Here is a 27,081-nt window from a genome sequence, read left to right on the forward strand (position 1 = left end):
ACAACAAAATTATATTTTGGGCGCGTATTTGTCGCGCTATAATTTTTTAAGATCTCCAGCCCAAAATAAAAAAATAGAATAAAACCCTAGTAGCTCAACGGTGTCACTCTACTCTTAAAATCCATAATTAAAAAAAAAACGCCCTTCTCCTCCGTCGAAGGCAAACCCTTCTGCCTTCTCCTTCTCTCACCACGGCACACCGCATCCCCATCCACCAAAAACTACAAGTCGTGTACGGACGAGTTTCTTTGCATTATATTCGATTCCATTGCGACTACTTGAGAGTGAGTGTGTTTTTTTGTTTTTGTTTTCACCTTTACTTTTCTGAACTACTTTGGATACATTGGGTTGAACTTGCTATGTAACAAAGGATTGGTTTACCGAAAATTGTATGTGTGTGTTTTATTTTATTTTATTTTTTAAAATTCTATAATAATCAACCAAGGCCTTTCAAATTGTAAACCTCGCTGATAAATCGGTTATTTAACTAATTCCTTGAAACTCTATTTACAAGTATGATATATCTTTGGTAAAGGATGAAGAAAATTACTTTCTGATTCTTGAGAAACCTCTAAAATTTTTATTTGAGGGGTTTAAAAGAGGTCATGGTACGCGGCCTTATACCTAATTTATTGGAGAGACTGATTTCCAGTCTCAAATCCGCAACCTATTGCCTTTGGTGGATTCTACTTGCAATTGCACCAAGGCTTGACCTGTAAAAAAAAGAAAGAAAGATGATATAATAAATTTGAATCTTAATACCTTACATAGCCGGTATACTGCTACTGTGTTGCGACTGTTGTTGATGCTAAATACTATTGTGTTTGGATGACATTATTTATTTATTTATTGGGTAATTGCAGTTTGCTTACATGTGGTTAGACTCGTTTTAATAATGCATACCCGTGGTTTTGTTACCCATCTCTCCCCTTGCCATTAGAAAAACACATTTTTACACAAAAACATAAAAGAAAATGGATCAAACACCTCTCAAGAAAATCTTTTGTCACACCATTTTCATGGGTAGGTTATATTTTATATCGAATGTTGGATGGAAGAATTAAAATGTAAGGGCAGATATATATTGAGTTAATTTTCTTAAGTGGGACATTTGATGCCTACAAAAGGTAACAAAATGTTGGTAAAAGCGCACTTAAAGGGATTATTTACACCTAAAGGAAGCTTATTTCAGAAAGCGCACTTTTTTTTATTTTAAAAGGTAGGTATCTCATTAAATTAAACTATTGATTCTGAAAGTTATTAATATGGGATGTTGATTTGTTTTATAAATACCAATCTCATGGTGTGATACAACACATAAGCGTATACCATATTATAAATTCTAAAATAAGAGAGGGAAAAAAAAATCATCTAAGGGACCACATTTTTTAACATGATTGATCCAATTTCCTTGAAATATATTGATGATGGCAACAAGTGATTGCTTGGAGAATAGAATAAGAACCCAATGAATGTGCTGAAGACTATCTGTGTTTGATGACAATTACTGGACATGGGGTAATGTTACTTACTATAACTACTAGAGTTGAAGAAGAAAGATTCAACATGAGATCAAGAGTGAGGTCGCTAGGGAGAACAATGGTGTTCAAGTTCTAGTTTACAACATATTCCTATTGGGTGAGAGAGTATTAATTAGATGAAGCAGATGAGGAAGATGATGAGAGTTACAAAATCTTGTGTTAACCTATTGAGAGAGGATATTAATTTCGAAGAAGCAGACAGGGAAGATGATGAGGCTTACAAAATCTTTTGATGACAATTATGATGATCTTATGCTTAATGAGGATGAGGATTGCATTTCTCTGCTTATGTTAAGCATAGACGTCATTATTTGTCAGTCTAGTTATTTTTGGTATTTGCCTTTGTATTTATTTGGGTTCAACCATGTATTTCATTTTAATCATGGCTATCAAATATCGTAGTTGTAATGTTTTACAAAGAAAGAGAATTATATAATATGCTATGTTTAAATTTTATTAGATTGGTTGATTATCATATTGTTTGTGAATAACTGCTATCAAATTTACTACATTATTTTTGAAAAATGTGCCATTTACTTCAATTAGACTCAAGCTTGTGCTCTGTGCCTAGGCTCTGGGAAGCTTTTGTGCGTAAGTGTGCTTGGTGCTTTCACCAACATATAGTTTAATTATTATTCATGTGTTTCTTTCTAATTGAGCATGCCACTGTTGGGATGTGGGGTTACAGGTCAGAGCACTTGAAATTGTAGAGCCTCTATAGCACATGATGTGAGGCTGGCTTTCGTAAATCATAAGACCAATTTGGCCTATGTGCTAACTTTTGAGAAAGTAAGGCTAACCAAACCCACAGCCTCCTTATCAACTCACATCTTACAAATATCCAAATCTACAAGAGGATCTCACTCTTTAAACCTTCACTTTTTTTTTCCCATTTCTTTTTCTTTTCTCTTACCGTGATGAAGGTGAGATAAAGTTGATCACATTGTGTTCTTCTGGTTGTGGAAAGCCTTCCTTTTGGCATAATCCAAAAACACACTGAAAAAAATCTATACGTAAATTTAATGTGTCACATGTTGCTTCAGGGTGCTCTGATTAGTTTTTATGTCATCAGACAGATTGATAGATACAGGTCAATTGATTTTAAGTTCCACTTAGTCTTGTATAAATTTTGGAAAGAGGTAATTGCTAAATTACACTTCATCTATAGATAATTGATTTTTACTTTAATCTGTTTGGCTAATTGCCAATTGATTTTAACTTTAACGTTGGGCTAACTGATTGAACTATATCAATGTCTCTTTTGTATCCTTGGTGTGTTTTGGTATGTTGGATATGGAGTGGTTTGATTCATGTATTTTTCTGATTGCAGCTTGTAGGTTTGGGAGGGACATGATCCATTCCTACCATTCATACTCTCTAGGTTTGTAAGTAAGGATCCTTTACTTGTGCCCTTTAGCCTTTTTATTTTTGGTTTTATTTAAATCTTATAGTGAAATTGGTTAGCTATAGTAGAAAATGCGGAATATTAATTTGGTTGCTGGAAAGTAGAGGAAAATAGAGAAATGAAACTTTGATTCACGGGTTTTATGGTTGTTTTAACTGCTTTGCACAATGAAAAACCCCACTTGGCCTCTAGGTGTATTAGGCTCAATTGTGTATAGGTTTTTGTTTTCTTTAATACCCCATAATTAAAAACTTTTAATTTGATTTTTAAAAATTATTGTACTAATATTTTTCTAATAGTTAGGGCCTCTATAATAGAGAGATTATTCCCTTTGTTTCTCTAGGAATTTTGGAGTGCAAGCCCTTGGAAAGTCATTGAAGTCTCAATTAAATTTCCCTCACAAGTGTCCTATTGGGCAGATTCAAATGGCAAATACCCACAATTCTATTGTTAGTGGTTGCAACAGTGAGTCAAGAGGTGCCTTGGTTGTTCTGGAAGGCTTGGATCGTAGTGGGAAGACTTCACAGTCTAGTAGACTACTCACATACTTGGAGGGACTGGGGCATTCAGTTGAATTATGGAGGTTTCCTGACAGAAGTACAAATGTTGGGCAAATGATATCTTCTTACCTTTCCAACAAATCACAATTGGATGATCACACGATCCATCTTCTCTTTAGTGCAAATCGTTGGGAGAAGAGGTTTGTTATGTTACTTTTATGCTGTTTGATGTGTTCTGGTTTGTGGAATTTTGGCTATAAGCTGAAATGCCTTGTTTGTTCTGACGGTAGTTTCTTGCTTGTTCTATTTCTTATGCCTATCTAAAAGGGGAAAGAGAAACAAATATTGTAATTTGATAATAAAACGTACAATGCAAACCTTCAGTGCTTAACAATATTATGAACCTTAAGGTTCTTGTGGACTACGGTGATGGTAACCTGCTTGGGAACAATGTTCTACTTTGTTTCTTTAACTTTTCCTGATTGCAATTTCTTTATTGCCAATCTGCATATCTAAACCAATTATTTGAAATATCATATGATATAGCTAAATTTCATTAATATTTTGACATGATTTCCTAAAACACTTCCCATTTACTTGTGTTACAATGTGTTTATTAAATTACCGATTGTCTCAAAAGTTTAAGGAATTAGGAAATGGTGAATTTAATCATGTAATCATAATTCTAATACTCTCCCTCACATGTGGGCCTAAACTCTTACTTTATAAATGGGGACTAACTTGCTGGGATTTTTAACATTTCAAGTAGGAGATGGAATGGAGATAGGGATTGAACTCAACATCTCGTGTTGTCCCAAAAGCTTTATCTATTAGGAAATAGTAGATTTAATCATAATTCTAACAGTGTTCTTTTCTGTGCCGCTGCTATATGAATAAAATTTCTCACTTATATAAAAGAGAGTTCATTCAAATTTTGATAAACTTTTTTAGCTTGAAAGTTTTAGAATTTTCATATAACAATCTGCATATTTAAATAAAAAGACAGAAATTTATATGCTGGAGGAATATATCTGCTCCAACATTTTGTTTCCGAGGAAAAGTGTTGCTATTTTAGAACATCAAGACAACTGTCACCAGTCACAAACAAGTTGTTAATTGGCTTGAACCTGAATAGCCAATAAGTTTGCAAGGACAAACTTAAAAGTTTAGGAACTGTTATGGAGCTTATGGTTTTCGGCAATTTGATATTCTGATGGCATATATGATATATCAACTATTGCAAGTAAAAGTGGATCTTTTGTATGTGGTAACTTTTAGTTAGCTGAATTCTCTCATTCAACAAGATACTGATTAAACGGAGCCAAGCAGTAGAGTGCATATAGTCATATCTTTTTATTTTTTTAATAAGTATGAACTTTTATTGTAAAAGAGATACATTATGTTCACAATGATGCATGTTGTCATATCTATGGTAGCATTGAATGGTAAAATCCGAGTTGACTTGGGAAGCTATTGTAATGCAGTGTATGTTATAGAAAGTTTTTAACAATTATACTTGAACTGTATGGCTTGTGAGAAGTATTAATATGTAATTGAAAATTTTTGGATCCTTGAATTATTAGAAGTTTCTGACTCCCGGGCATGTTTACATACTTCTTATGTTTCCAAATGCTGATGTTGAGATACTTGAGATTTGTTGCAATTTTGTTTTTTCCACTAAATTTCAGATTGTTGACCTGTATCAAAGATAACCTTGGTTGAAATCCGTGCTTACGCACGGAAGCATTCAACAATAGTGATGATGAGGTGGGCTTACCTATGTGAGTGAGGTGATCATCTTGATTTTTGTGCTAAGTATTATGAATGATTCACTTGGCACCAAAATTAAGAAAATTAAAATGAACACTTGGCGCAAAATTTGACTACAATTAGAAGCTAATTTGGGTTTGATTTGGATTTTAATTGTTCTTTGACTTTAATATATAATGTTATTTTATTTTATTCATGGTGTGCTACATGAGCAAAATTTTTTACAACAGATAAATCTTTGAGAAAGGGAATAATTATCTTGGATTGGTTTTATGTTTGTATAAGCCACATGGGGCTAGTGTCACATCTTTTTCTTTATTGTGATATTGCCCAGGAAATGTGGTCTTTAGTCCATTGCTTGTTTGGTCTTGGTTGAGTAGTACCTAACTTGGTGATGGATTTATTATCCTTTGGAAAGCTATTATGTAATGCTTAATGTGGTGCATATGGAGAAAGGAACAATGGTAAAGGTTTTATCTGTGATAAAGCTGAAGTCTAATTTTGAAGGCACTTTATGAGTGGACTTTGGCTTCTATCTCATTCTCTACATCAAATTTTATAGCTTTTATTCATTCTATGAATTTAGATAGCTTTTATGGTGGCTTAGGTGGTAAAAACATGGTCTTCTAGCTCAAGTGGTTGTCTTCAATACGGGCATGGTGGCTAAATTTGGACATAATGGTTTTTGAGACATCATCCAGATCCCATTTTATTCATATCCTTTATGGTCTTAAGCATTTGGACTTGGATGTCACAAATTTATGTGCATTCGAATGTGGCATGGCACTTGGTGTTAACCTGTCTGCAATGCATCATGTATGTAATAAAAATGTGCCATTTAACGCTGGGAGCATGCGTAAGATAGTTTTTCTGTAGTTATGCGCATGGTCATGATCTTGTGGCTTGAGTTGTTGTCTGCAGCGTTGTCATGCTGGGGTTAGTTGGGCACTAGAGGCACTTGAAACTTTAAAATTAACCTGTGTAGCCATGATTTTGTACAAAATGATATTATGTTATCAAGTAGCAATAGGTTGAATTCTATAATTCAACTATCAGTATTCTTGCAAGAATGATTGATACCTTCAATCTGAAAAAAAATTTCAATTGTAGACAGGATGGATTTCATTGTACCTTCTAAAAGGAAAGAGTACTTGGGTTTTTATGTTTCCTCTGAGCATTATTTATTGGGACAAAAACTTGAGTGACTATGTGTACAAGCACACTTTTGACTGTGGTTGGACTTTACTCAGATCATTGATGGAAACCAAATTGAAGACTGGAACCACCCTTATTGTCGACCGCTATTCTTATTCTGGGGTGGCTTTCTCATCTGCCAAAGGACTTGGCGATGAATGGTGTAAGGTGAAGATATTGTGCAGACTGTTTTAAGATGAAGTTTTATGTTTCCTATCATGTTTTGAGAACAAAGTCTTTTGCAGGCACCAGAGATTGGGTTGCTGGCTCCAGATCTGGTATTTTACCTTGACATACAGCCAGAGGTAAGTTGTAGCTATTAATATTTAACTAAATAAAGTAAACACCAAAGACTTCAGCAATATTATCAACATGTGTTTCTTTGAGTTCTGTAGGATTTTTGTTTTCTTTGATAAGTTCTTTGAGTTCTATAGGTTTGAGACATGTAACTGTCCTGCTTGAGAGGTAGCTTGCCTTGTATTGAAAGATTTCAGCATGTTCATTTTTATCAAACCTGTATTTGAGACATGCATACCCCTTTATGTGGTGCTGGCTCCAGATCTGGTATTGTTTCTTATGTGCATAAAGATTCTGGGCTGTCAACACCACCTCACGCCACTGAATCTGAAAAAAGATAAAAGAAGAAAAGGGGAGGGGGGAAGAAGCAACATGGATATGTATAACCTTTTATGCAGGGAATTCATGAACCAAAATCAACTGACTCTAATGGTTATGTGAGGATAACCGTCCATTGAGCCATTGTGATAATTTTTATTGCTTTTGCATTTGGAAGATGTTGTAGCTGAGGGGGAGTGAATTTAATTAATGATGGGTTAATTTTTTATTTTTATTTTAATTTTTTTTCATTAAAGAACAATGCTATAGAGACAACATTTTTCACAATAGTTGAGTTGAGAAGCTTTTGTTGGTTATTATCTGAACCCATCACAAACATCACCTTTTAACCTATCACTAACAATTTGCTTCATCAGCCGGGTGTGAAATTTTTGTCAAATTTGTTGTGTTTATAGACTTTCTCTTCCCTAAAATATAGCTCGGGTTCCATTTTTTTCCTTCAAATTCTAAAAGTAGTACTATGCCCATTGCTGAAAATTTAAAATGATCTACATTTTTTCCTCCATTCACTACTGTAAGTTCATTTGCCGATGCGTCTGATTGAAGGGACCAAATAGAACTTGGGTGATATTTCAGAGACAAAAGTAGATTGTAAACTATATTTATTTTGCCCCTGAAATATAGTCTAGGTTCTATTTCCGTCCCAAAAATATGCATTTTGCTAGACATGCTGACAAAAAACTTATTGAAAATGGACAGAAGAACAAAATGAAGGACATTTTAAATTTGTGTTTTTAAACTTTAAGTATGATAATAGAACACAACCGAATTTTAGGGACAAAAAGAATATTTTTGTCTACATTATACGTGCTGTACCGATTATAGAGTGTATATTACTTCTGTTCATACCGGTGGAAGATAAACCTGATAAAGACACACAGACGCTCACTCATTTACCCTTGCATATGCTTTCATTCATAAATTTCTACCCTTCTATAATGTGCGCACATACACACATAATATGCAAAGACGTTCATACATACAGATTTACATAATTTTAGGATTGAGAAAAGTCTTTTGAAATTCTTCAGAAAGCTGCAGAGAGAGGAGGATATGGAGATGAGAAATATGAGCGACTTGAGTTTCAGAGGAAAGTTTCCCAATGCTATCAGGTCCTCCATGATGCTTCCTGGAAGGTAATTTTATGTTTCATATGGTGATACTTTCTGACTCTATTCTATCTGGTTGGACACCTAGGAGCCTGCTACTACTACCAATAAAAACTGTTCAAACATCTGTTTATATTTTGCAGTATTTTCATATTCTATTTCAGCTTTTGTTAAACATGTAGTAAAAAAATATTCCAGCCATGCTCATTGGTAACACAGGTAAGAAAGAGTTTGTTATTGAATGTTGACTGATTTTTAGTACGTATTATCTTAATCCTTCCTCAAGTCTATATTTTAAAGAATGTGGAAATATTATATTTTAGATAATAATAGCACTTAATTCTATCCAAAGTTATGCTGTTTGTTGATTCCCATCAAATTCGCTCTTGGAGTTTGCTCATTTATTTATCTTTTATTGACGGAGAAAGCATCAACAAAAAGAGGCTATTAGATAAGAACAAAGAATATTCCCTTTTGAAGTTATGTTCTTGTTTGTTGGTTTCTTACTTTTACGGGTGGAGTTTTATTTTGTTTTTTGTTTTTCTGGTTTCTTTTAAGACTGGCATTGTTAGACGTGCAATGGTTGCTGCCCACAGTGTCTGCCCCTGGTCAATTTGGCTTTCTGTTAATTGAAGTTTTGTTTTGAATTTCACTTGTCTAGTTTCCTCTCTAATATCATTTATGGATTGCTTTGACTTTTGACCTTGTATCATTGATTCATTGAAGATAGTTGATGCCTGCCAACCCATAGAAGACATTGAGAAACAGCTGCAAGAGCTTGTGTTGGAATGTGTCATGGCATGCCAGAAGGGAAAACCCCTAGCCAACCTCTGGTCAGGTTAATCCTTCCTACCTTCTACCTTCTACCTTCTGTTTATTTTTATACCTTTTATCTTTTCCCTCTGAGATTCTGCAAATGTTCCTCCGCATACTGGTCAAAGTATTTTTTATTATCTTGGCATGTTCTTGATAATTCTGGCACTGTTTTGGAATCACTTTCAGCCCTTGTTTTAATGACAAAGGGGTATGTGAATTATATAGTTTATATTAAATTGGTAAGGATGGTTAAACTGAAGATGGGTTTGGTTGAAAGTGTGTGTGTGTGTGTGTATGTGTTTTGCTATGGATAATTTGTGTGGTTAATGCTATTTCAGTTTTCTGGTTTTTGATCTGGTTGTTTCTGTCTTTGTCTCTGGTTGTGGTTGATATCCTTCTCTCTTTTTGTGTTTTAGCCTGTAGTTGTGTCTTTGTGGATTGAAGAGTAAAGTAGCATCTCCACCCTTATTCAGTTATTCCTTAATATCATCTCTTACAAATAACTTCATGTCTATATTTTTAATACTAGTTTCTGAGAAGCCAGATTTTGAATGTAAGCATAATAGCATAAACATGATATTAAGAAGGGGTAGGTAAGGGCACAAGTTCTCTGCACGTCAATTAACTCTTTCACTAGTGTTATTTACTTTACAATAAACTTCACGTCTTATCCAACAGAATTCATTAGGTGAATAATTTTCTGTAGGGATAGACTCAAAAATGCATGGAGACACATGCTTCACCAATCCCTTACAGGGGGTGTCTAACCTTGAAAATAAATTCAAGATGGAATCTCCAAAAAAAATGGGTCAGAATTTGAATCTACATGCTCAAATATCCACCAAAGACTCTCCACCCCAAGTTGAAATGGAACTCACTGCTAAGAAACGGGGTAGTAACTTCACCATAGAAGAAGACCTTCTCCTTATATCGGCATGGCTAAATATTAGCTTGGATGTAGTGGAAGGGAATGAGCAAAAACACAAGTCATACTGGAGGAGGATTTGGGAGTACTTCCACAAGAACAAGACCTTTATTTCTGAACGTACTCCAACATCTATAACGAGTCGGTGGTCAACAATTCAGAATAGCACTGAGAAGTTTTGTGGGTACTTGGCCCAGGTTGAATCAATGCATCAAAGTGGTTTGAATGAACATGACAAGGTATAGATTATATTGAAAGTGGTGTCAATGCATCAATGCACAAACAGTTTTACGATTCTAATTATTTTCTACTGTTAATTTTTCAGATTGGTAAGGCGAAACGTATGTATCAAGAATCACATAAAACCCCGTTTCAATTTGATCATTGTTGGAATATGTTGAGGTGTCCACCAAAATGGTTGGAGCATTGTGAGAAGCAAAGAATTAAAAGAATTAGGAATGCAATAACATCTTCTCCTTCTACTCCAGAGTTGACAAATATTGGACAAGACAATGTCTCACATGATACTTTTGCAAATTTAGAGAGGCCACTAGACAAGAGGGTTGAAAAGGAACGGGTGAGTAAACGAAAGAATGAAGATAATATGAGTTTGAAATTTACTGGGATATTGAATGGGATAGAAGAAGAGAAAAAAACAAATGATAAGGAAATTGAAATTCTTGAGAAAACATGTCTTCAAGAGCAAGATCAAGTTTTCATGAAGAAAGAGCAAGAACAAAAGAGAATTCGTATGAAGAAAGAGCAAGAACAAGAGCGACTTTGTATTATGCAAGAAAAGCTTCAAATGGAACAATTGAAAGAGGAGGAAAGAATTATAATGATGGATACAAGTAGCTTGTCTCAAATACAGCAAGAATATTTTCATCAACGCCAAATGGATATTCTTCGAAATCGAAGGAGTAAATAGTCATTATTGTTGGTTTAGGCAAACTAATCATGGCATTGTAGAATGCAGAGTATATGTAGTTTTTTGTTAAGTATTAGGGCCTCTCTATTGAGTATGGGAACTTTGTTGTTAAGTACTTTTAACAGGTCTTGTTGAGCAAAATGAAATTTATTGTCAAATTACAAATTAAAATCAAGACTAACACCGATGAGTAATACGACCATGAAATTTTGAATTACTAGTTTTTACAATTGACTACATAATTGCATAAATGCTCAACAAGAGTCGATTGAGAACAAGTTTCTTTGTCTCTACTAGGAAATGGGATGAATTACGAGTCTTCTGCTGGTTAAATTTTTTTTTAAATAGTGATTGTTTAGCGTAGCTTATTATGGCCTCTTAATTTTGCATCAACAAACTCTCATCCAATGTGAAGTTGGATATAAAATGATTTTATATCTAGCCAAATACTTTGGAATGGAAAATCCAACAAATCCTCCTTTTACACGCTTTGCTGCCATCTTATTTGAATATATGAAGATCCAGGAATTCATTGGTGCACAATGGTGTTGAAATTTATCCAATGGAATTAGCACACTAAACAATCAGCATGGCTCTTTGCAGTGGAAGGATTTGAACAGCACACCATATTGCACTCCTCCCATAGAAATTCAATTTTGATGCTACCATCCGAGATAATTGCTCCTCTTGGCAGTAGTTTGCAGAAATTGAGAAGGTAGAGTTTTATATGTTTGGACAGGTCTTGAAAAATCAAGAAGCATTCTATGGGCAGAATGTAAAGTAGCCATGCTATAGTTGTATATAAATCATCCAAGAGTCCAGACTAACCTCAGGTCCTAGACTACGTTTTGTCTGAAGGGGATTCCAGCTCACAGTGAGAGTAGTCAACCAAGTTCATCCAGATTAGGAGATTGTTAATATAGTACATGATATTAGAAATATCTTAACTCTTTTTTTGCTTGGTCTTTTTCCTTATCCCCAAGACTGTCTAATTCTCTTGCCCATAATTTAGCATATGGGGCAGCATCTTGTAATGCCTGGGGGTATATCGCCATCTCCTCCATACCCTCTTGGTATTTTTTTCTTCAAAAAATGGAGCGAGATGTGCTGCCCCTATTACTATTAGAGCATTCACATTAAAGCTCTCAAAAGCTCAAAATGCTATTTTTTAACATCTCATTATAAAAAAGCGCACTACAACAAAGGTGTTAGTGTTAAAATTTTTAGCATCTGAGCTACAGTGGACAGCTATCTATGACAGTCCCCTGTAGCTCAAATCTTATAAATATAATAATATTTTAATACTACTTTAATTAAAATATCTTTTTTCTCTCTCACTATTCCTCTTTTCTTCTCACTGACTCTCTCTCACTATCTTTTCTTCTCTCTCTCTCACTATCTTTAATTAATGAAGTGGTAAAAAATATAAAACTTTCGATGTTGAGTGTATTGTAAAGTGAGTTGTTTAAATAAATAAAGTAGGTTTTTGAGATGCTAAATGCTAATTTTTTTGAAATCCTTGATGAGAATGCTCTTAACACGTCCTTCTAATTGGTCTGTGGTTGGTTTCTTTTCCTATAGTGAAATCTTTCTTGTCTAATTTTCAAAAAGAAATTACAAACTTGGATTGGACCCGTTTGGCTAGGTTGAACTAGCCGGTTTGGTTTAGTTTTTAAAACCATCAGATTTCATATTGCTTTAGGAGAGAAAGAGGGAAAAAAAAAAAAGTAATTTAGATTGATATGCTTTGTCACTTTGGCGTTAAATCCTATCTCTGCTACTTACCTAGAATTTTATCCTTACAAAGGTTTAAGAAAGAACACTCGTCAAATTTGGTGAAACCTCCCATTTAGAGAAGAGAAAAAAGTGAACACTTTCTTTCTTTAGGTCTTATTTGAATTAATACAATTTTATCCAATAGATTCACATTTTAATTGAAAACGTAATAGCCACACAAAAAAAAAAAAAAAAAAACCGGTTCAACTTGGAGAATAAGAATGTTCAGATTTTTAAAAATTCAATTCAGCGCTTCAAAATAGTTGTCAGTATTGTACGATACGTATCGTATTGTGTGTAAAAAGTTTCATATCGTATCAGCGTATTATAAGTGCTCATGAATCGTACGATACAGTGTGTATCGTATGAATCGTATCGTATCGTAAAATCGTACGTATCGTACGATACATAGACAAATGCTTTAAAATGAGATTTTTTTTGTTAAAATTTGTACTTTTATTTGAATCTAACAAGTTGTTAGACTCATTTTAAACATAAAATCATTAGGGTACTTAATTTAACCTATTAAAGTAACATATTTATAAGTTTCTTTCCCTCTCTTTCTTTTACAAAAGTTGGATTACACAGTATACACTTATACTTTACTTTAATATTTACGAATTTATTTTCTATACTATGAATAAGATATTAATTGAAAATATAATTATTATTATTTTTTTCATTATTGTTATAAGTCCAAGAAACTAGAATGCCAAGAAGAATTTTTTTTTAATTATTAAAATAAAAAGAACAAGAAAAGATAATTAAATGTTAATGACGATGAAGAAAATGTTAATGAAGAAATAAATTTGCAAAATAATAAATGTGATGATAGCATTGACTTAGACGGAGTTGATTAACCAATATGATGAATATGATAAAATAAATTAATTTTTGGTTCATTTGTAATATATTTTTACTTTTGAATTTAAGCTATTTGAATGTGCATGTTATAAACACGTGCTAGTTTGATTTATTTAGTTAGTTTGTTAAATATTATTACATAAGTGATGAATAAATTACTCATTAGCTGAATATATTCAAAATTTATAATGAATATACCATTTATATATGTATACCTATAATTTTTTATAGATTTTATTAAGTATTTGTGTATCTTACGATACACGATATGATACGATACACGATACAAAAAAAATCAAAAATCGATTCACGATACGATTCACGTTTTGACAACTATATTCAAAACCAATAAAAAAGAAAAGAAAAAGTAGCACATTATAAAAATAAAATATTACAGGAAATGTTCAATTCTCAAGCTACAAGTTCAGAAGTATTCCATATGAACGCCAATTGCATCTAAATAAATACCACTTTCTTCCATGGGAACCAACTACCTTTCCTCTAGAGGCACTTGAGGTGAAAGAAGTACCAATCTCCTCTCCAAAGGGTCCATATCTTCCATTTTTAGTATATAAGGTAATAGAACGCAATGCTTCGTAGTCGTCATTTCCTTTAACGGGCCCATAAAATCCCATAATTCCAACCAAGAATTCAGTTGATGCATCAAGCTTTATCTGCCAACCCAAAATTCAAAATAGGATTAGCTAATACTTCATTTTTTTTCTATCAAAATAGAAAAGTAACACTACATAGGTAGCGCTCTATTTGTTATAGCGATAATATTTTCTAAAAAATGAGTCATTTTCTAAAGAGTATTTTATAAAAAAGTACATCATTTTTCTATGTTTAATAGCAAACTTAAATAAGTTGAAAAATAATCTTTTAATATTAACTATTTTACATAAGGTTTTCCATCGAAACAAACAAAGTGATAAGCTTCATTTATTTACCAATTACCATATAGTGTTTAAATCTCATGATTAGATTACACGATTTCATTATTTTTGACATACTCGTATAATGTTTACATCCTAATTTCAAAATCATATAAAGCTTCTAAGTCATTAATTTTTTTTTTTGGGGATAATTTGAAGATGATTAATCTTTCTTTACCTTATATAAAACAATTGTATTGCATGAACCATTGAATCTCCTACATGCAAATGCAATTCATGAATTGAGGAAAAGACGGCATCATCCCCCATAGCTTCCCACCATGACCGCTCCCAGGCCCTACTCCTCGTGGTACATCCACATTCATTGTATTATTATCCAACTATATTAAACAAGTAAAACAATTGCAAAGGCCAAGAGTCAAACATCATTAATTTAATTTATGCCTCGAGTAATTAAGATAGAATAGAAACATGAGCTTAGGGAAACTATAACGTCCAAACCTCTTGTTGCATTGTGTAATCTGGGTTTGAAGCACAAAATGGAATCTGAGATTTGACATAAACACCTATGGAGTGAACGAGATCTTCGGAACGACCATGGAAACCAACAATTTCACCACCCTCAGCTGGGAAAGAGAATGGCGTACCATTTTCATAACCATAAGGTCCATACTTTGTCACATTTGTAATAATGTGTAGTGATTTGATTACAACCGGTCCAAATGGCCAGGCAGATTCATATGTCCCGCTAATGGATGTCAAGTACTCTCTAGGCCAGTCTAGCATAATCTACACATAATGCACGAAAAGAAATTCAGCTTCATTTGAAGGTACCTATCATTAACGTTTAAATATATATATATATATATATATATTTAAAAATATATATATACACACACAAAGTTACAAACTGTAATAATTTTCATGAATAACATGTATTCATGATTATCAAAAATATTATTTCAAATAAAAAATCTTGTGATTGTTAGAAAATTTGAGTTTTAAAGGTGAGAACTGAGAACTACACCCGAGAACAAGAACAAAACACAAGTCTAATGGAGTTAAGAGAAAGACAGAAATAGAGATATGAAATATAGGTTAGAGGTTTGAGTGATGAGAAATGAGTTTTGAGTTTTTGCCTAAACCAATTCTTTCAAGGCATGATATTTTTCACCAAAATATACATGTACATATAAATCTTTCAATTATAGCATGATAGTTTTTACCTTTTCAGTTCTGCCGCCATTACCACCAAACTTATCTGAATACTGGAACGTACCAGATCTATCATCACTTTTGAATGAGATGGCATCGATGGCCCATCCATGCATAATCACTATCTCACTGATCCCACCTTTATTTGCCTTGAAGCTCCAACTGTTCTTTCCACCTTCACCTCCCCATGGCCCAACCTTCAAGTTCTCCTCCATGCTCTGCAACAATTACACACATATAAATAGTAACCACAATTACAATAACATGTAAAAAAAGTAGTAAATGTAATGCTGTTGTCAGCTATGTACCATATCGTTTGCAGAACTCGAAGTTCCTGATAAGGTACAAAATATAGTAGTAGTATTTTGCTAGCACATGAATAGGGTTAACAAATTTCCCTTGCGATGGAAATATATATTGAGGATTGGAGGGGTGAACTTTAAAAGATTGGAATTAATTTGGGCCATAAAGGCTTTGGAAACGTAGAGAAGAAGCCGCAAAATTGATAGTAATAGCTTTAGAATGATAAAGTTATGAAAAAAGCTACGTCTATAGTATTTTTACAACATTTTCATAACAAATTTTATGTGGTAAGTTGTTATTTGCTGTTACTAGTAGGTAAGAAAGTAATTTCCGTGGTGAATTCAAGTTAAAAACCTGTAATAACTTGCCAACTAGGATTTGTTGTGAAAGTATTGTGAAAATATTGCAGAAGTAGCACTTCTCTAAGATTATATTACCAATGAAGATAAGTAAATGTAGAACATAGGGGTGTCAATTCGGGTTAGCGTGTCGGGATCGTGTCGTGTCGAGGTAGGGGTATTCGACTAAATAGCTCAACCCTAACTTGATTCATTTAATAATCGTGTTATGATCCTTCAACTCTAACTTGACCTGTTAATAAGGTGGGTTGACCTAACCCAACCCATTTGACACGCTTAATAAACAAGTTGTGTTGAGTTGATATGAATGTAACATAACCCATTTCAACCTGCATAATATTAAATATAACATCCATCTAGAAATAATTTAGGATTTGTAGGGTTTAGAGATTTAGGGTTTGTAAAGTTTCAATTTCTAATTATATCCCTTGTAAGTTTTTATAATTACTTACTTTTTTTTAAAATTTAAAATATATGTTGGATATAAAAGGTATTTGACAAATCTAAAATAAAATAAATATTTATTTGTTATATGAGTTAAATGGGTTGTGTTAAGTGGGTCATTTCGGGTTGACACAAATAAATTTGCATGTCAAACGTGTCTATTACTGGTTACGCAGGTTGACCCGCTTATGACATGTTTCTTATCGTGTCGCTTTCGGGTCGACCCATTTATGACCCAAACCCATTAAGGCCCAACACTAACTTGGAAAAACCCGTGTCGGGTTCGTGTCGTGTTTGTGGGTTGGGTTGAACATTGACACTCCTAGTAGAACATGTGTAATCAGATTTCCTTGTGTCTTTGTACTTTAACTAATTTTCTTATGTATTTTCCATGTTAAGTAGGAGGTCAAGTTAGCGCGTGTCTTTAAGGCAATTGTTAATAAATCATTTTAAGAAAGTTTTGATACAATTTTTATGGAAAATGGGAAAAACTTTCAAAACATTAGTTGTTTTCTTTTTTTTCTCCATAAAAACATTCTTAAAAGGGTTCACTAACAAACTTCCTTAGGGCATTCATTAACTTTTCCCACAAGTAAGTTCAAAGAATTGAGTGAAAGATGCTTCTGAAGTTTTAAACTTTCTAGGTTTAACTATATTTTAACCAATTTTCAACAAATAAGCAAATAAACTTTCAACTAAAAATTACATCCAAAAACAAAGAAAGTAAAGATCAAGTATTTTTTTGAGAAACGTAAAGATCAAGTAGAACTTTAAAAAGAATATACAGGTCATATAAGCTTAAAAGAGAACAAAGTAATTACTTACTTTTACTAAAGATCATGCCATATAATCTTAAAAGAGAACAAAGTAACGACTTTTACTAAAGATCATTTTGCTATTGGAAAAGCTTTTGTGCTCAGCCATATAACTTAAGGCTTAAGGAGGTAGCAACTTGAGAGTAGGCAACTGCGGATCTAGAAATTTTTTCTATGGTGGTCCTTAAGAAACGTAAATTATACAAAATTTAATAAAGAGAAATTTTTTTTTTTGAAAAAATAATAAAAAGAGAACTTGAGTATATTGATATCGCAAAAAAAAAAAAAAAAAAAAAAAAAAAAAAAAAAACAAAAGACACACACAAAAATACATATAGTTTTACCATTTCTTTCTATTGAAATTCAATTAAACTCAACTTTAATTTTTGTAGTTGTAATATTTTTGTTGTGTTCATAGCATTATAATTCTATTAAAAAGAATTTTTTTAATACTTTTATTTTCATAGTGTCCATATCATTACTCTATTAACAATTTAACTAAACTCAAAATTTTTGTTGTTGCATTTTTGTTGTGTCAACGACATCATTTTTGAAAAAAAAAAAAAAAAAAAAACAAAAACAAAAGACACACACAAAAATACATATAGTTTTACCATTTCTTTCTATTGAAATTCAATTAAACTCAACTTTAATTTTTGTAGTTGTAATATTTTTGTTGTGTTCATAGCATTATAATTCTATTAAAAAGAATTTTTTTAATACTTTTATTTTCATAGTGTCCATATCATTACTCTATTAACAATTTAACTAAACTCAAAATTTTTGTTGTTGCATTTTTGTTGTGTCAACGACATCATTTTTGTTGTTACCCAACTTATTGGTCTTTGTAACCGTGTTTAAATTTATTAGTCTTTGTAATTGTCCAATTGCATTTGCTCTTTTATCTATTAACTTGCCATAATTTTAAGATTCTTGGAGTGGCAGCCATATGACTTTGTCTTTTAAATCTCTCTCTTTCTCTCTAAATTTTTCTTTAACTTTTAAGTGGTAAGTTTGTTTTTGGGCTTTTTCCCCCCCACATTTTAGATAAATAAAATTTGGTTTTTTTTTTGGCCTTTTCTTTTTGCTTAAAAAGGCCAATGATATTGTCAAGGAATGTCAAGTTTTAATTTTTTTGGGATTAATTCTTTAAATCAATCACCTAAAAAATTCCAGAAGTGCTATGTTCATATTTTTATAACAAATCTTATGTGGTATATTGTTTATTGGTTCTAATTTGAATCTACTACTAAAATTACTTTTTTGCTCACAGTAACAGTCAATAACAACTTGTTACATTGAATTTGTTATGAAAATGTTGTGGATAAATTATTTTTAAAAAATTTTAGGGTGTTCATTTTTTATTTATGATGGACAAAAGAAAAATATTTCAAAAATAATATATATATAAATTTTTTTTCAAGGTCATGGTGTTCGTAACACCCTCACCATAACGTGAAGCCGCCCCTGAGAGCCGGGCAGTAGTGCCTTCTTGTCATGTTAGGGCAAGTTTATTTTCTTTAGCTTTTGAAGAGAAAATTTCTTGAGGGCACAAGGAAAAAAAAAAAAAAAAAAAAAAATTCTCCACCCTTATTTTTTCTTTTTCTTCATTTAGCTGAGTTTTTTTTTTTTTTTAATCTAAATTTTTATTGTTATTGAGTTTTCTTCTCTAACAAATCGAAAATTATTTTATGTGGCTGTTCTATTAAGCAGAATTGGGAACTATATATTTTGTCCTTCCAAACAGGGAGGAAAATAATAATCACCCCACCATTTTCTTTACAGCTTCCATGATCCTTTCTTTTTTCACTCAAATCATACAACCCCTATATGAAATTTTATTAACAAAGTTCTAAGTGATTTAAAATACAACTCGAATTAAATTATAATACAAGTTGTATCTTACACATGTAATAATTACATTATGTGGTTGAATGTAAGTGCTACATGTTGTATGTACCGAACATATTCTTAGGCCAAGGGGCATGACCCTCCTCCACCAATTTAATTTTTTTAAAATAATTTATAAATACTTCTAAAAGTTTAATTTAGGTGCAAAACATATCTATCACCCTCAAAATCAAAATTGACCCAAAGAGACCTAAAAAAATAAATGGAGGTTTGACACATATTCACAGCCCTCTCAAATATTGATCCCAGCCTCGAGGCCTTCAAGTGGAGTTTCTTTTTTGAGAAAGAACTTGAGTATTTTTATTAATGTAAATGAGTTACATCCGAATGTAAAACCGACACAATATGAGAAGGAACATCTTCCATCCATACTTGAAAATCTGGTATGCTTATAGTATATCTCGCCAGATTATGAGCTACACTATTGCCGTTTCTCTTTACATGAGAATACAACACTCTTTGAAAATGATTTGAGTAAATTTTCACATCCTCTACCAGCAGACCCAATGGGCATAGGTTCTGTTCTTGAGATTTCAAAGCTTGAATAAAATGTAATGCATCACCTTCGAGAATGACATTTTGGAACCCCAGCTCATGTGCAAATGACAAAGCTTTCCGGGCAGCCAACGCTTCTGTCACACCAGCTTCATACGCCTGAAAAATCCTCTCTGAACAAGAAGCCAATACAGCACCATAGCTATCCCTTATTACAACACCAACACCAGACCTATTTGCATCATCAAAGACCGCTCCATCAAAGTTAACTTTCACAAAACCAGCCGGCGGTGCACTCCATCTGTTTCCTCCATTTCCGTTACTCCTTGCCTGTGTACCTGCTGCTTCTGTGTTGGTTTTATAATGCGCCAACCATTCAGTTGCCAGTTCAGCAACATGATGCAACGAACAAGCTTGCAAATTAAGCCTCACCTTGTTCCTTTGATTCCAAATAGTCCAGGCCATGTAAGCCAGCAGCTCCAAAGACTTCCCTTCCTCTATCATCCATGACAGCAGCTCTCTTACACAGGTGAACTCCATTTCGCACCTAAACCCCCATTTTTCCTGATCAGTCCACACTACATCCAGCTCTGGGCATGACCACAAAGCGTGCACCGAGTCCTCCACTGCCAGTTTACACCTTTCACAGATTGGTTCCTCTAAGATTTTCCTACGCATCAAAGCTTGTTTGGTTCGAAGTACATTACGGCAAGCCCTCCAAAGAAAATTTTTTATCTTTGGGGGAGCTTGCATCTGCCATACTTCCTTCCAAACTTGCTTATGACAGATAGGAGGAGTTTGAGAATTTAATTGCAGCTCCTCTTCTTTTTTAAGGAACCTATATTTGGACTTACAAGTGTAATTTCCTGAGGTCGAGTAAGGCCAATACAAAGTGTCCTCTGTCACATGTCGACTTAGGGGGATTTTCTTGATCAACTTAGCATCCTCTTCCATAAATAACCCATCCACCATCTCTTCATTCCATCTTCTTGTACTTGGGTCAATAAGTGAATCTACAGTATAATTTTCAAAACTCTCCAATGGGCAGGAAGGCAGAAACGTTGGGTGTTTTCTTGGCAGCCAATGTTGCTGCCAAATGTTTATTTTTCTCCATTTCCTACCCTCCATATTGCCCCCCTTTGAATGATGTCTCGTCCTCTAAGGATACTCTTCCAAGCATAAGATCCCATCCTTGAATCGGCAGCCTCCATAAGCGATGAATTTGGGAAGAAACGAGCTTTAAATACTTTGTAGAAGAGTGAGGATTTATTATTCAATAGCCGCCATGCTTGCTTTGCTAAGAGGGAATCATTGAACATAGCAAGATCTCGAAAGCCCATACCTCCAATAGTCTTAGATTTTGTCATCTCTTCCCATTTAATCCAATGGATTTTTCTACGGTCGCCCCTTTGGCCCTACCAAAATCTTTTGATTAGAGCCTCAATTTCATTGCACAAACTCACCGGCAATTTGAAACATCCCATAGTGTAAGTGGGGATGGCTTGTATGACCGCCTTTATAAGCACTTCCCTTCTGGCTTGTGAAAGTAACTTTGCTTCCCACCCTTGAAGTTTCCGCCAAACCTTCTCTTTAATGTAGCTAAAACTTTCTTTTTTTCCTTTCCCAACCAAGGAGGGCAGCCCAAGGTATTTTTCATAATGCAAGATTTCTGGTACTCCTAAAGCCGCCTTAATTCCATGCTTCACCCCCTCCGAAGTAGACTTGCTAAAGAACAAGGAGGTTTTACTCCTATTCATTTTTTGACTCGAGGCTTCTTCATACTCTTTTAGTATCTCCAAGACATTGTTGCACTCCTCCATTGTTGCCCTGCAAAAAATAAGACTATCATCTGCGAAAAGCAGATGCGTTAGTTTTGGGCCCCTTCGACAAAGGGAGTAGCCATGGATATCACCATATAGGTCCGTCTTTTTAATTAAGCCATTCAACCCCTCCGTACAAAGAAGGAATAGGAAGGGGGAAAGTGGATCTCCCTGCCTAATCCCCCTTGTAGGATAAATCATCCCACAGGGTTCTCCATTTACCAAAACAGAATATGATACTGTTTTTACACAACCCATAACCAAATTTATCTGTCTCTCCCTAAAACCCATTTTTCTCATTATCCCCTCCAAGAAATACCACTCCACCCGGTCATACGCTTTACTCATATCCAATTTTAGTGCCATATAACCACGTGGAGTTAATTAGGAAGAAAGCAACCACGTCAAATGAGTTTTGAATGTTTTTATTTATTATATCTTTTGAATTTTTACTTGGCAGTACTAAATTTTTTTTATAATTAGAAGAATTTTATACATATAATAAGATAATAGATATAACTTTTTAATTGATTTATAAATTAAGGGAAAACAACTATTACAACTTTTTGAAAAAGTGAAAAAATAATTCACTAGTATTTATTTGTTATATTAGTGTTTCAGATGTGTGTGCACATATATACACACACACACACACACACACACACACACACACACATATATATATATATATATTGTAAAATTATTTTTAATGCCTATATTACTGAATAGGCAGCAGAATTGGCACTATTTTGAAGTTATTTTATAGTTTAGCTTCGTCTTTTTTCTTTTCTTTTTTCCTCTCAAAATCTTGTTTTAGAAACACAATTTCAATACTTAAAAAAACACAATTTATGTGAAATCGTATTTTGAAAACACAATTTTAACGCTTAATCTTTTTTTTAAAGTCTATATTCCAAATTATTTTAAAGTGTGTCAATTTAAATGATTATTATTCAAATAATATTATTTTGAAAATTTTGACTTGAATAACCTAATTTAATATTCAGCCAAGCAAAAAAAAAAAAAAAAAAAAATCATGCAAGCTTCAATAAAAGTATACTGATTCGGTAGGCCACAATGTCAAAAAGAAAAATCCAATGTGATAGAACAAGAATTAAATAGAAGGACAAAATTTAGCTACAAAATCGGTTGTAGCTTTAGGCTACAAACTCACTCAATATCTTTTTATTGAAGGTGAATTTTGACAAATCTACCATTGGATTACATCTTCTTTTTACATCCTCCATGTTTGCAAAATTTCAAGAAAATTAAAGATCAATAACTATGCCATCAATACATTTTTAAATTACAAGTTTTTGTAATTTAAAATTATGCATAGAATATAAGTTTATAGATTATAGGGTAAATAATATCCGATTGACACAAAATTTGACATATGTATTAAGAGTGTAAAAAACATGCAATTCAACAGTTAGATTTTAAAAATATGCAGTAATATTTATTTTATTGAGTGAGTTTGTAGCTAAACTTTGTCTAAAATAGAAAGTAATAAAATATTTATAGCTAAATAAAATTAAGATCCACAAAGATGGAATACTTAGTAATTGGGAAAATTAAGGATGATTGCTTTCCCTGGATACGATCTTGAATTGATTAGAGAGTGGTCCCTAATTTTTCATGATACCTAGCTGGCTAGCTACATTGCAAAATTTTGGTGCTTACTAATAAGTATAAGCTAGGTTGGTAACTCAGGTGCTAAAACCAATTTAATTAAGGACAACTCATAGGTTTGAAGAAAAAGAGGACAAGAGTCTGAAACATTAATGTAAGGACTCGATTTATAACGACCCCAATTTGGTATTGGGTTCGTACGTTAAAGGTCCAAACAATAAAATTTGTAGAGCGTGGGTTGAAAGGCTAGGCCTTGGTCATCGGACAGAGGTTAGTCATGGTGTTCATGATAATCACACAAGGGTGAACCGTGCTTGCCCGAGAAGTCTTTCTCCTGGCACGGACTGGGAGGCTCTGGTTCTTGGTCTTTTTTCCCAGCCCCCCTTTCTAGATTGCTTCCTTCTCCTTTTATGCTAGCCTTTACCTTTTCCCTAACGTCCACGTGTAGGCTCAGTTTTCTGGCGCTGATACTTGTCCTATCAGCCCATACCCAAAGTGGTTGGAGGTGGTTGTAAAAGTTGAAAAACATTGCTCTGTCAGGCGTAGAGTACTTATTTGCAATAATGACAGCCTTTCCCTTGTCCTTTGTCGCCACACTGTTCAGGGGTCATTTCCCCATCAATGCAGATATGTTTAGCTTTTCCATGAACTGTTTCTATACTGTAACTGCCCTTTCTTCCAGGAGCGCTTTGGGATGCCGATGACATAATCGCCCTTGGTTATATCTCTAGGCCATTTGGACTTGCGTTGTATGTCCTCGGCAATATCCCTCCTCGGCTCGGGCCTTGGGCCCTAACATAAAGTGGGCTAGGGTCACAAGTTCTCTGGCCCCACAATTAATATAGAAGTTCAAGGCCAAAACAACTACAATACAAAGATCATAACTCAAAAACATTACAATTTAAGACTTTTAGTTACTGCTATTATCCCCCAATTTAAAGAAAAAGAGGACAAGAGTCTCACTTTCTTTCAGTCGATGATTTTTCTCGATTCATCTCATCACTTCAAAACCAATTGAAAATAACATATTCAGAAGTATTCCATATGCACTCCTATTGCATCTAAATAGACACCACTTCTTCCATGGAAACCAACAACTTTTCCTGTGGTGATACTAGATGTGAAAGCATTATCAATCTCATCACCAAAGGGTCCATATTTGCCATTGTTTGTGTAGAATGTGATGGATCGCAAAGCTTCGAAGCTATCATTCCCTTTAACAGGCCCATAAAATCCCACAATGCCAACCAAGAAATCCCTTGATTCATCAAGCTTCATCCGCCAACCCAAAGTACATATAGGATTAGTAATAAATAAAGTAAACTTTTGATCCCTACAATGTAGTAGTATATGTTTAATTTTTGCCCATCAAAATTTTTTGAGTTTTGATTTGGTTCTTGAAAATTCAAAGAAGGTAAGAATTTTCTCTTTCCATCTAAAGCTAACCACATAATTAAGGTACCACTCAAACTCATCTCATATTTTAAAGAAACCAAATCAAATCAACCTCGTAAATGGACCCTGGAAGGATAAGATTATTCCAATTATAAAAGTGAAAAGACTGAAAATTCAAACTATTTAAAATTTAAAGACCAAAACCAAACTTACCCAAAATTTCAGGGACAAAAAAATATAATTTAGCTTACCTAATTTTCATTTGGAAAATTAAAATTTTATTGAATGTTCTAAAGCTCAATTGACAAATCAAAGTAACATGGTATTGTAACTTTTTGTATAATGATTACACACTACTCTCAAAAAGTCAAAATCATACACCATACTTTTAATTAATTACAAAAACAAATTAATTTGATAAATTTCAGAACCAAAAGATTAAAAAATCCAATTTTTTACTAAATTGAATAATAATAATAATAATTTATTTATTTATTTACCCTATGAATTTTATCACCGCCAGATCCACCATGTTTTTGCGACCAAACAAGCTTCCCGTCTCTGTTTTCATACAACACATGTATTGCATGAATCACTGAATCTCCAACATGCAAGTGCAATTCACGGATTGCAGAAAAAACTCCATCATCCCATTGCTTCCCACCATGACCACCCCAAGGCCCTGGTCCTCGTGGTACAACCACGTTCATCTTATTGTCCAACTATTAAACAAGAACAACAAATGTCACGAATAAACATTGTTTAGTGAGTCCTCAAGTAAATTAGAATAAGGTTATGTTAATGTGTCTCCTTAAGGCATTTGTTATCGAACTATTTAAGAAAAGTTTTAATATAAAAAGCTTCTACAATTATCAATTCCCTTTTTCTTTTCCAACAAAAAGATTCTAAAAATACTTCCTAAACCAATGCCAAGTATCCATTAACTTTTCCTATTAGGATAAAACATAGAGTTTGAGAAGCTAAAACGACCAAACCTTTTGGTGCATTGTGAAGCCTGGGCTCAAAGCACAAGATGGTATAAAAGTTTTTACATAGACACCAATGGCGTCAAGCAAAGCACCCGAGCGACCATGGAATCCAACAATTACGCCACCCTCCATCAGGAAGGAGAATGATTCACCTATCTCATGTCCATAAGGTCCATACTTGGTCCTATTTGAATAAAAACGTAGTGATTTGATTACAGTATGATTCCCAACAATCCCAGTTGTACCGGTAATTGATGTCAAATACTCTCTAGGCCAGTCGAGCAATATCTGCGTATAAATTCACATACACAAAAAAGAGAGCTTCATTTGACGTATCATTCATTTAAAATGCATGATTGTAACTGAGTTAATAATTTTATAAGGGCAGTATCCGTATGTACCTTGTCAGTTCGATTGCCATCATTGCCACCATACATATCAGAATACTCGAATGCACCATCTTCATCTTCACTTTTGAATGGAATTGAATCGATGGCTCCTCCATGAGTAATTATTATCTCACTGATCCCACCTTTATTCGCCTTGAAGCTCCAGTAGCTTCCCGCGTTACCTCCCCATTGCCCAACCTTCATGCACTCCTCCATGCTGCAACACATGCAGATATATAACAACAATGACAAATATATATATATATATATATATTTATAGATAGCCAATGACAATAGTTGAGTATAAGGGTGACGCTACTCTTAGCTATGTACCATACATTTGTGGTACTCGAAGAGATGCAGTTCCTGAGTCAAGAAATGGCTTTTTGCTAGAACATGAATTGGGTTAACATGAATCCTTGCGAGTATGATATATAGTAGATAGAGGTGACTCCTCCAATCCTCTGTTTAACTGAAATTAATTTGAGCCGTAAAGTCCATTGGAAGTTGGAACTCTATTATATCTCGAGGAGAGCAATAGCCGCAAATCTCAAAATGTTAACAGTCATTTGATTTAATGACAGTATAGAGAGTGAGAGTTATTGCAAATAGAAAACTAGATGGGCCGGGCTTGAGTCTGTAAAATCATTGCCCATTCCGAAACCAAGTATTCTAATTGAGCTTGCCGACCAGAAATTAAAAAACAAACAAACAAACTGGGCCTTATTTACTATAACTTATAACCTATTTTTCTTTTTTCCTTTTCTTTTCCTTTTAATTTTGTGTCTGTGTGTTATTATTATTATTTTTTTTTAAATTTTGTGGTCTATACTGAGGAAAGGGACTTTCCGTTTGGATAAGAAAAAAACAATTAAAAAAAAAAGCGTCATCAAATCCCAGTTACATCAAAAATCATCAAGTGAGCTTCATTTAGACAAAGAAATTTGTAATCAA

General features: G+C 33.6%; 3 protein-coding genes across 10 annotated transcripts; 1 reads left to right on the forward strand and 2 right to left on the reverse strand.

The window, feature by feature from the left end:
• Positions 1-93: 93 nt before the first annotated feature.
• Positions 94-11,789, forward strand: LOC115974340 (thymidylate kinase-like). 8 transcript variants are annotated; one of them, XM_031094647.1, is made up of 10 exons: positions 96-284; positions 2,872-2,926; positions 3,290-3,646; positions 6,467-6,578; positions 6,656-6,715; positions 8,078-8,182; positions 8,882-8,993; positions 9,678-10,135; positions 10,222-10,460; positions 10,560-11,044. In XM_031094647.1, exons 2-10 carry the CDS (start codon positions 2,892-2,894, stop codon positions 10,822-10,824), a joined length of 1,743 nt encoding a protein of 580 aa, XP_030950507.1. In that variant the 5' UTR covers positions 96-284; positions 2,872-2,891; the 3' UTR covers positions 10,825-11,044. The 8 variants fall into 8 exon arrangements, with proteins under 8 accessions (XP_030950514.1, XP_030950507.1, XP_030950506.1 ...); XM_031094646.1 differs by having other exon boundaries at positions 97-284; positions 10,222-11,044; XM_031094648.1 differs by having other exon boundaries at positions 98-284; positions 2,872-2,930; positions 10,222-11,044.
• A 2,262-nt stretch (positions 11,790-14,051) lies between these two features.
• On the reverse strand, positions 14,052-15,991 carry LOC115977971 (agglutinin-like). The gene is made up of 5 exons (XM_031100001.1): positions 15,884-15,991; positions 15,587-15,793; positions 14,862-15,149; positions 14,578-14,740; positions 14,052-14,138 (listed from the first exon to the last, which is right to left on the reverse strand). Exons 1-4 carry the CDS (start codon positions 15,884-15,886, stop codon positions 14,618-14,620), a joined length of 621 nt encoding a protein of 206 aa, XP_030955861.1. The 5' UTR covers positions 15,887-15,991; the 3' UTR covers positions 14,052-14,138; positions 14,578-14,617.
• An 8,388-nt stretch (positions 15,992-24,379) lies between these two features.
• Positions 24,380-26,343, reverse strand: LOC115977969 (agglutinin-like). The gene is made up of 4 exons (XM_031100000.1): positions 26,140-26,343; positions 25,745-26,026; positions 25,250-25,471; positions 24,380-24,626 (listed from the first exon to the last, which is right to left on the reverse strand). Exons 1-4 carry the CDS (start codon positions 26,341-26,343, stop codon positions 24,384-24,386), a joined length of 951 nt encoding a protein of 316 aa, XP_030955860.1. The 3' UTR covers positions 24,380-24,383.
• Positions 26,344-27,081: the final 738 nt, after the last annotated feature.

The sequence above is a fragment of the Quercus lobata genome, chromosome 2 (genome assembly GCF_001633185.2).
Source record: "Quercus lobata isolate SW786 chromosome 2, ValleyOak3.0 Primary Assembly, whole genome shotgun sequence".
Taxonomy (NCBI): Eukaryota; Viridiplantae; Streptophyta; class Magnoliopsida; order Fagales; family Fagaceae; genus Quercus; species Quercus lobata.

Coding starts and splice junctions, on each gene's coding strand:
- LOC115977971 (XM_031100001.1), bottom strand. Junction 15,150..15,586: donor ATGGCGGCAGAACTGAAAAG/GTAAAAACTATC, acceptor CATTATGTGTAG/ATTATGCTAGACTGGCCTAG. Junction 14,741..14,861: donor ATTACACAATGCAACAAGAG/GTTTGGACGTTA, acceptor TGTTTAATATAG/TTGGATAATAATACAATGAA.
- LOC115977969 (XM_031100000.1), bottom strand. CDS start 26,343: ATGGAGGAGTGCATGAAGGTTGGGCAATGGGGAGGTAACGCGGGAAGC. Junction 26,027..26,139: donor ATGGCAATCGAACTGACAAG/GTACATACGGAT, acceptor ATTTATACGCAG/ATATTGCTCGACTGGCCTAG. Junction 25,472..25,744: donor GCTTCACAATGCACCAAAAG/GTTTGGTCGTTT, acceptor CTTGTTTAATAG/TTGGACAATAAGATGAACGT.
- LOC115974340 (XM_031094646.1), top strand. CDS start 2,892: ATGATCCATTCCTACCATTCATACTCTCTAGGTTT. Junction 2,927..3,289: donor CATTCATACTCTCTAGGTTT/GTAAGTAAGGAT, acceptor TTGTTTCTCTAG/GAATTTTGGAGTGCAAGCCC. Junction 3,647..6,466: donor GCAAATCGTTGGGAGAAGAG/GTTTGTTATGTT, acceptor GACTTTACTCAG/ATCATTGATGGAAACCAAAT.